Below are 10,000 nucleotides of genomic sequence, written 5' to 3'. Positions count from 1 at the left end.
AGTTAGGGGGCGCATAATATAGTCTTTAACATACTTCGCCTAATTAATGTTTATTTTCGTATAGATGCTAGCTTTAGCCATTTAAAAAATGTCTCTGTTTAATTAATTTATTTTCTACTGTTCTTCTGATCTGCACTACTCAACAGGCTCTTATTTGCAGGTCTGATAACTCAAATGGTTATGGGCCCATTTTTGTAACAGAACCACTCTCAAACTGCCCACAATTGCGTTCGGTTATCAGGCATGTAAACAAATGCACATGGGCACGTTTGATCATAGATACAGTACCGACTCAAACGTTTGAAATGAGCAATGCCAATGGAACAATGAAAATAAATAAATAAATAAATAAATATAAAAAGCTAAATGCATGTTTTCCGGTCAAAGTATTTACCGCTTACTTTCTAAAATGAAATAATAAAAAAGAAAATGAAAGAAAGGAAAGAACAGGAAATAGAAACGACAAGAAGAAAAGGAAGAAAAGGGAAAGAAATAAAGAGAGAGAAAAAATTGAAAACAAGAAAAGAAAAAAGAAAATGATTTCCACAACTCAAAAGGATATTAGTCAATCTTTATTAAATTTAAGCACCTGCCACTTTTTCATTGTGTCACTTCATTGTTTCCCCGCAATCGCCTTGGCTGCAAAAGGGAAGAAATGCCAACCTTCTGAATAGCGTCGGCAACATGTCATTATTTCACTGAGATTTTCATCGTTCCCAAAGAACTGTCCAGACAACTAGCATTTCAGTGGTCCAGACAAGTTGAAATGAGGTATCAAGACTTGGACTTTGTGGTTAATGTGGTAAAGATTTTTTTTTTTTGGGGGGGGGGGGGGTGGGGGGGGGGGAGTGGGGGGGGGAGGGTCAGTTTTGAACAAAATATGAAACTATTTAAATCTTTCAACAACAAAATGAGTCAGATGATTGCTGAGAATCAATTCGTTGTGGAAGGGGACATTTCCACAGCCCTTGACCTTTAACCTCGTGTATAAAATGAATCGGACAGTCTGGACATTCATTAATCGCAGAAAATAATGGCAATGGTTATCTGTATCACATGAAAGGTCAAAACGCTCTCTGATTAATACAAGATGCTCAATTTTATTTAACAATTCACACCATCATCATAGAATATGGAATTCAAAATAGGAATCTACTTACAATAATTAGCACCGGAAAGTACACAAACTATCAAATAGACGGAAATCCACACAATATCAAAAGAGCAATAGAAGAAAAAGTAAAAGACCAAATTAATATGGAGTTAAACATTGCCCGTGGTAAAATAAAAAAAAAAGATAATTTAAAACAAAAACAAAAAACATCATAACAATGGGATTAGAGAAAATTTAGATGGGTTTCCGATGCAAAAATAAAGATATATCTATGTGTCATCAACAATGAATTGAAAAACAATGAACCAACATCGAGACATCAATGGCAACAACAATGGCAATGGAATCGGGAAACAATCACCAACATCGTTATACATTAAACCCATCAGTGTATTTGGAATACAAGAAACAGAGGAACAGAAGGGGCAGTCTGGAAGGAGTGGTGAGTGAGTAGAAATCAATCACTATCTGTCTTATCATTACATCGATTTGTGAACACTAAGCTGTTGGAAGTGGAAGCTTCGGGCTGTAAAAAGAAGTCGTAAACATAGGGGAATAAAAGGAACTGACCAGTTATTTTTTAAACTTTAAAACAGACCGTTCCGGGCTAAAACAACAACAGCAACAACAACAACAACAACAACAAGCAATATGGATCAAAAGGGTGATGTCAAAAAAAAGATTCCAATCTCATTGGAAGTGTAAAACCACTCTTCATTAAGACTGGATGCATACTTTGTGTCATTAATCTTCCGGTTTCAGAGAGGTGGCATCTTATTTTATGGTCTAAATAAGTGCTGATCGTCAATAAAGATCATCCATCCTCGCTCTTTTACTACCCGTAATCCTAAGAATCTGTCCGTCCTGCTACTAAAATAGTTATACCACCTTATAATACATGTAATCTATAAATTACTATTCCTCTCGAAGGTCTGGTTATATACACATTTCCAAGGAGTTTGGAACAAGAAGATTAGAAAGTGTGACGTCGCGACATAATACTTCACTAGGACATGTTGCCAGATGGTCAATAACTGAACTCCACTGGACGGCTGATGACAAAAGAAACCTGAATAAGATCCATGGATAAAGAGTTTAATAAAGAGGCTGACCAAACCTGGAATAACATGGGTGTCCATACAGATGCATTGAGCGTCCCATGGCTTGACCAGGATTAAGTATAATACTTCACGAAAAATCAGGACTGACAGGAGTTTAGGTCTCTGCACGTCCACTCGGGATAAGCGATGGCCCAAATTCACTGTAATTCTAAAACAATGTTCTGGTGATTTGAGCAATGTGAACATTTCAGCCAGTGGGAAGACGGTTTTGGTCGGTTCAAATTTCCGTTTCAGGCATCACTAAGATTGTAGCCTTTGCTAACTTATAGTTGAACACTACTTCAAAAAATTGATGTCACAAAACAAGACGACGACCACGAAAAGAAAGTGAAAAGTGAGTTGTGGTTGAAAGTGCTCAAGGAAACAAATATAGGTTGAACAAATGAATATAACTCACAATTTCCCTCATTTTACTAGTCGTCGCCTTGTATGGTGACGTCATTTTTTGGTCAGCGTTAGGCTATGACATTACAGCGGTGCGCTAAGATCTACGAAATATTGTCACTCAAGTTAAAACACCTAATATAGTGGTTGCTTTGATAATAAAATACACGTTTTATGAAGCACTTGTAACCAACATTTAAAACCGCAATTTTTAAAATGTCATTCAAAAGTTATGATTGAATATGCAATTGTTTACAAAATTCCCTTAAGGCCCTTGGGGCATATTAGAAATTAGATTTGCCGTTAGACTTATAACCTAGCCGATCCGAGTTTGAATCTCAAGAAAGTCTTGTTTCTTTAGTAATACATTGTCCTTATTATCACCATTATCAGCATTCGTTTGTATATTGTATGTCTCCTTTTTCTTTATTTTTTTTTTGTCTACTGTTTTTAATAAGTACAGATATCAACTGAGTTCCATCAACTGATAGATGGATTAGCCAAAGGTAATGCTTCAAAGGCAAGTCCATAAGTTATATATCCTTCTCTGTTGATCATGGGTTTTCTTGGGGTTTTTTATGTTTCTCTTTTTTTTGTTTTTTTGGGGGTTTTTTCTTGGGGGGGGGGGGGGTGTGGGGGGGTTGTTTTGTTTTTGTTGTTGTTTTTTTTTTCAATTCTATTTTTTCTTTTTTTTTCAGTTGTTTATTTTATTATAGTTTTAGCAAAGAGTTCTCAATTTAGTTCCGCGTATCATTCTTAAGTGCATGTGGAATATTCTGTTTTTTTAAATATAATATTACAGCTGACGCTATAAAATACATTTTAACCTACATATATTGTTTTTTAATTTAAAAAAAAATATATTTAATTCTGTAAAAAATTCAAAAGACCCGATAATAACAAGATAATAAGATATTATTATTATCATTATTATTATTATTATTATTATTATTATTATTATTATTATTATTATTATACTATTACTATTACTATTATTATCATTATTATTATTATCATTATTATTATTATTATTATTATTATTATTATTATTATTATTATATAGATCACATTTATATTTGTTCAAGTTGTGAGTTGAATGAGGCCATATGGATGTAACTTTTGCTCAATACAATATATATTATTATATCAGTGAATTATTGTATATTCAATATCTTTTTCAAAAATCTACCAGATTAATATTATATAAAAGCATTAGAAAAAGTATCTTATAGTAATGAAAATTACGCTTTTTATATAAAGTTAAAGCAATATCGACTAATATGGATCGAAGCGCTTTACAAATGGCTCCAAGCCAACAACAAAACCCAACAAGAGATGACACCTGAAAGGTGCTATCACAATTTGTATTGGGCCAAAACAAAACGATCATCCGTCGTGTACTCATTTTTTAAATCTGAAAATGGTCAGTATATATTCGTAATTGTCTTTATTAAAAAACTCAACACTGCGGGGCCTCAACGGGACTCAGGCCAAGAACCTAAAAGTCAGAAGCCAAGCGTCACACAACAAGACACTTCTCTCCTTGTGGATCATAAAACCCCCCACGAATGTCCGCCAGGTAAGGCCACAGCGAGAGCCTCCATGTCTGTTTCGGACGTCCAACCTTACGTGTCCCTTGGAGGTCGAATCGATGGACAGGCGGATGACGTTGTTCTTTGTTCTTCTCGAGGCATGACCAATCCATCTCCATTTCCTCTTCCTAATTTGAGTGCTGATGGGTTCTAAGTTTTACCTTTCCCATAATTTTATGTTAGAAATGTGATCTTGCCATCTCCATCTGATTCCCAAAATCCTGCGGAGACATTTATTTATGAAGGTCTTGATTCTGTTAGTTAAGATGTTTGTGACCCTCCAGGGTTCAGATCCATTCAGAACAGGTTTCACATTGGATCCAAATGTTCTAAGTTTAGTTGCATTAGATATAGCTGTTGCTTTCTTTATGTGTGACAAGGACTCTACTTTGCGCCGCCTCGGAGAGATTTGAACCAAGGACCTACGAGTCAGAAACCAAGTGTCTCACTATAAAGTTCCACAAAGCCGCAGTTTACACAATTTCCACCAATTCCAAGCCATTCATTCATTACGTCCATTAAAAAAACTATACAGGTGGACGTCGTTGTGCACTCTCCAACCAATCTAGTGGTCGTCATGAAGATCTTCAAGCCTGGTAGGGGTAGACAAGCAGACGACGAATTGGCCGTCCTCAAAATAGCGTGTGCCTCGCCATTCCTGATACATTGCTATGATGTCTTCATACAACAGGTGGTAATGTATACGTCATAAACATTTCTAAAATAATTTCAATTTAACCCCCGTAGGATAGAACGCTTGTCTATTGCAAAGTACTTTCCTCCACATTTATCAGAACCAGCTACCCGATCAATATCGAGGGGACAGCGGGATGGGTAGAAGTCCTCTTGCTTGTGCTCTACTGAGTTATCGTGATCTCCTTGAATTGATAAACAAACAACTAGATTAAGAAAATGCTTATATAAGATAAATAAACAAACAAATAAATTGATTAATGTTTAATTATTTTGATAAACTTATTGATTCATTGTTCGTGAAAACAATGAGGTTTTTATATTTGCTTGTGGAGAACCCGCATCAGTGTGGCCAGATGGCGATTTCCAAGGCCAATGTAAAATAAAGACCGATCATTATGTTTTAGACGATAATCTAATTAACCATTCGAGTCAAAGGGTGATAGAATTGGAAGCATACATATTTGTCCCAGGCCCTGTTTGTCGCAAGCGCAGTTTGTCACAGACCCAGTTAGAGTTCTAGAGTAGAACAAATTAACTGGTATCTCAATTTCTTCTATGCAGATGAACATAAAACTTAAATAATTGTACATCATTTTGTACATCAGATTTACAGTCTAACAAAGGAAGGCAAAGAAATCATCTAAGGCCTACTTGCTCTAATCTGGAGCCTGTGACAAACTGGGCCTGTGACAAACTGGGCCTGTGACAATTTGGGCAGCCTCCATAAAAAGATTACCCTTTTTTAGAGTTTGCAAGTTACTTCTATCAATCTGTAAAAAAATAATAGTTCAAATGTCTAGAATTCCTAGTAATTCTGTGCTCGTTGCAAAAATTTAATAAAAGCTGAAGGGAACAATGTAACCCCGAATCTGTCTTTTTAAAGAGTAGAAATTCTCAACGTGCATCACGTTGCTTCACTGATCTACACTTTTCTCCACAGGACCGTCGTTGCTTGTTGCTGCAGTATGCCCCATTCGGTAATTTGGATAATCTCACAAGAACCCTTAAAGGACTGAGGAGCGATGCCACGAGGTCTGCGGGCGTGCACTGTGTGTGTATTAGTGTATTTTGTGTTTCCTGTTAACGAGTGTGAGTGTGTTTGTGTGTGTGTGTGTGTGTGTGTGTGTGTTTATGATTGTGAATGTGTACATGCATGAGTATGTGTTTGAAACGGGTATCTTTTAGTAACCCGACTTGACGGGAGTCCTCAAAAGCTGTGAGGCGATGCCTGAGGTGTGCTTTGTGTGTGTGTGTGTGTGTGTGTGTGTGTGTGTGATTGTGTGTGTGATATGTTTTTGATTTGTGATTACGATAAAATAACGATTTCTATACCTCATTCTAAAACGTATGGCCATTGGTCTTATCGCGTCTCCTGTGGTTTAATAATACAGCCAAACCGGTTAACCGAAAATGCATTGGTTGGCGGGCTATTTGGGTTTATCAGTATTTTTGGTTTAATCACTCACAATATAACCGCTTTTCACTGCATCTCATTTTCTCTAGTTCGCTTTCTCCCTATAAAACGCAACACGATGAAGACCTACAAACAAAAAGAGCTTCAATAATCGTAAAGTTAGTGGCTAGCAATACGATGTCTCTTCTTGGAAGAAAAGACAAGCGATTTATAGTGTGATCAGTGGTTGTATGAGTGACAATAATCTAAAACTCTGGTCCCAACAAATTTTGCTGATGGTCAACACGATGCTTATCTTGTGCTTTAAAAGATACATTTTCTCTACTGTGTCAATAAAATTATCTTATGATTATGAATCCAACAAATTATTATTATTTTTAAATTGGATTTTGCTCCGCAGGATGTACGCAAAAGAAATAGTCCAGGGATTGCATTTCCTGCATTCACATCACATCATACACCGGTATGTTCCATTGTAATATCACGACAGAATACACCGATTTGCTTCATTAATAATAATAATAATAATAATAATAATAATAATAATAATAATAATAATAATAATAATAATAATAATAATAATAATAATAATATAATAATAATAATAATAATAATAATAATAATAATAATAATAATAATAATAATAATAATAATAGATTCTTACAGAGCGCACTGTATCCTCAACCACGAGGCTCTTGGCGCTTTACATCAATACCATCAATACAAACCAATATTAGAGAAAAAACATGCACCAAAAAAGAAATGTTTTCAAGGATTTCTTGAACACATACAATGATTTGGACTCCCGGATGCTCTGTGGAATGGTTTTTCCATGCAGACAGATCAAAATGAAAGAAAGGCCTTGTTCCCGCCTTTGTACGACTGCGTGTTATAGCCAAACGGGTGGTGTCAACTGAGGAACGCAAAGATCGGGTTGTGGAATATTTATTTAGGAGTTCTGTAAGGTTAAAAATTTTGAAGAGGTATTAAAAATCCAGCATATTCAAAAGAGTCGAATAGATTGTTTATAAATGACGTTTTGTCGTTAAGGAAGGATGAATATACGATTGCTATTCCTCCTCCTCGTCAGTTTGGGAGGGAAAAGATTTTATTTTGGATCCCGTTTGGCAACAGCTTCTAATGGTGCTCACACTACGATGTTATAGTGCCGCGCTGAAGACCGGTCTGGACCGGCGGTCCCACGGTCTTTTAGCTGTGAACCGGAGACCGGTCCCATAGGGGAAGACCGGCGGCAGTCCTCACTTCTTATCACCTTTCAACTAGTGCGGGGCGGTCCTTGGCAAGCTTAAGGACCACGGTCCTACGGTCTCGCACCATAGCCTACTACTTCCCCAGCGATTCGTTGCTTCGGTTGCCTATCTTCCACCAATCACCACCCATCCCACTTCATTAATCGCACCCATCCCCCTTTGCCATACACTAAACGACACAGACGACCATACAGGCAGACGACCACCAACCTCCACTCCGCAAACCGCCCTTTCGTGTGTGAGATGGGGGGAACAGGAGGCGCACGCCTTGGACGATTCCATTATACGGGGTAAATTTCAAAATTTACTACACCATAATGATCGCAATGGCAATGATCTATGGTGAAGGCATGACCCCTCTTCTCTAATGGGTTATTGTTTGAAATGTATGTGACTACTAAAGATGTGTGTGTTTGTGCGTGTGTGTGTGTGTGTGTGTGTGTGTGTGTGTAGAACCTAGCAAGTAGCAAATCCGATTTTTTGTTTTCTTTTGTCCATCTCTTGTCACCACTCCTTTCTATTGCAGTGTTGTCATTTAAAATTATACAATAATATTAAAATTTCGTTTGGTGTTTTTACTAATCAAATAATATGAGTTTCATTAGTTTCTTCCTTCCAAAAAACCCAGTTATAACGTCTGAATTTTAAAAAAGTCCAATAAGAATATTTGGGGACCCCGATAGCTCAGTTGATAGAGCACTCTCTTTATACGCAAAGGGCCAGAGATCGATCCCGGGTGCAGTCGAGTTTTTTCTGAATCCCTGTCTACTCAGCAATGAATGGGTAGCTGAGTTTGTTAGATCTGGCGAAAAGTCACCATCGACCCCTCTTATTTCCTCATCCACCCCCTCTTATTATAACTTCACGTCTCTCTCTTACTCTTCAATGCTCGCTGCCCTCTAATGTGTGTGTGTGTGGGGGGGGGAGGAGGAAGGGGGTAGGAGTTGCGTGTGTGTATCAACGCCACGAACAACTCGATCAACGCCTTGGGCGATGCCATTATCTCCGTTAATGGGGATAAATTTCAAATTTTATTAAATTATCGAAGTAACAATGAAGTACGGTGAGCAAATAAAGAAGGCATCACCCCTCTTCTCTGATTAGGTTACAATTTGATATGAGTGTGACTACTCCGTGTGTTTTACTCCTGTAGACCACGGTTTTCATCGTGTAGCGGTCTTTAACGGTTCAAGAATGAACGATCCCACGGTCTCAAAGGTCAAACCGGTTCGAATTTCCAACAGTCTCTCAGGAATGTTCAATGTCGAAAAGGACCGGTCCTAGGACCGGTCCTTGCGGTCTTCATTTCCCAAGGACCGTAGGACCGTGGTCCTTAAGCTTGCCAAGGACCGCCCCGCACTACGATGTTATGACGATTGACTCAATCAGCAAATTCCGTACCGCACTCGTGCACCGTCGCAAACCCACCCGGAAGCTTCGACCGAAGTCGGTTGGCTGTCACCCAATGTCTCATCGTGCTGGTGGAAAAGCCTGGTAACTTCTCCCCCAGTTTCGAGGAGTCGATGTCCCCGCCCCTCGGGGGATTGAATTCGTCCAAACCGACTTCCATCTCGTATATGCATCTCTGTCCAAAGTTAGAGAATCTACGTACAGAGGTTGCCGAGACTTATTTCGGCTCGACACGGTGGCACCTTCCATTATGCACTTGAGAGGGGTATCCCCATTTCTTCTCTCTTTGATCTTATTTTGCACTCCCGTCGGACATCGGATGGCTTGATTGCTGCCATTATCGGGCCCCATTCTCTAGGCGTTGTTGCCAGCGTTCCCGACACTATGTGCATGGACTTGCGGTCTACCTTCTCAACGTTCCTCCCTCGTGGATCTCCTACCTTGTCGTTGGTGGGGGAGCTTGAGGCATATCGGGGGCAAAGGAGTAATTCCGGTTGACCGTCACGAGACCATCTCGGATGTCGAGCCTATAGCGGGGCCCCTGAACGACCCGCCCTGATATGTGACTAATGGAGATTCAACCCGGTGCTCGAATGGCCTCGGCTAAGCCATGGTTAAGCCATGACTCCGTTGAGTATATTAATGCGATGGTCTTGTATAATGTTAATTACGTCTTGAGTGCTGTTCCGGCATGATCTTATATTAATATGGCCAACGTTAATAAATTCATGTGTAGTCTTCGTCCTCCGATCAGTTTCCTCAATTGTTGTTATCACGGGAGGTGGGTAGGTTTATTGAAGTCAAATTATTAGTAGTATTTAAAGTACCTAATTAGGTTGGATGGGGGATGTGATGCTGATGGTAATGACGTCGACTGCGAGGATCGTGGCTTTATATCGACTGTTGTGTACGCGGGTGGGGGTCTGGTTGTACTCTCACTTCATAAATCGCAATGTTCTATTATACAATCATTGCATAAATCAGCACGTCCCATTGTA

At 38.7% G+C, this 10,000-nt stretch overlaps 1 protein-coding gene across 7 annotated transcripts in view; it reads left to right on the top strand.

Moving 5' to 3' along the window:
• The first annotated feature begins 1,200 nt into the window (after window positions 1–1,200).
• LOC144968300 (aurora/IPL1-related protein kinase 2-like) overlaps window positions 1,201–10,000 on the top strand; it is a 17,854-nt gene continuing 9,054 nt past the window's right edge. Inside the window, exons 1-5 of one of the 7 annotated variants that reach the window (XM_078906524.1) lie at window positions 1,201–1,560; window positions 3,078–3,139; window positions 4,747–4,905; window positions 5,848–5,939; window positions 6,722–6,784. In XM_078906524.1, the coding sequence (XP_078762650.1) occupies window positions 1,437–1,560; window positions 3,078–3,139; window positions 4,747–4,905; window positions 5,848–5,939; window positions 6,722–6,784 (500 nt within the window). In that variant the 5' untranslated portion in view covers window positions 1,201–1,436. Of the gene's footprint in view, window positions 1,561–3,077; window positions 3,140–4,746; window positions 4,906–5,847; window positions 5,959–6,721; window positions 6,785–10,000 lie in introns of all 7 variants that reach the window. The other 6 variants (XM_078906523.1, XM_078906518.1, XM_078906522.1 and 3 more) reach the window with 6 other exon arrangements.

This window comes from Berghia stephanieae, chromosome 3, assembly GCF_034508935.2.
Source record: "Berghia stephanieae isolate SIO BIC M18660-M18661 chromosome 3, UCSD_Bste_1.3, whole genome shotgun sequence".
Taxonomy (NCBI): domain Eukaryota; kingdom Metazoa; phylum Mollusca; class Gastropoda; order Nudibranchia; family Aeolidiidae; genus Berghia; species Berghia stephanieae.
Note: the sequence above shows the minus strand (reverse complement) of the source record. Positions and strands in the feature narration are given on the sequence as shown.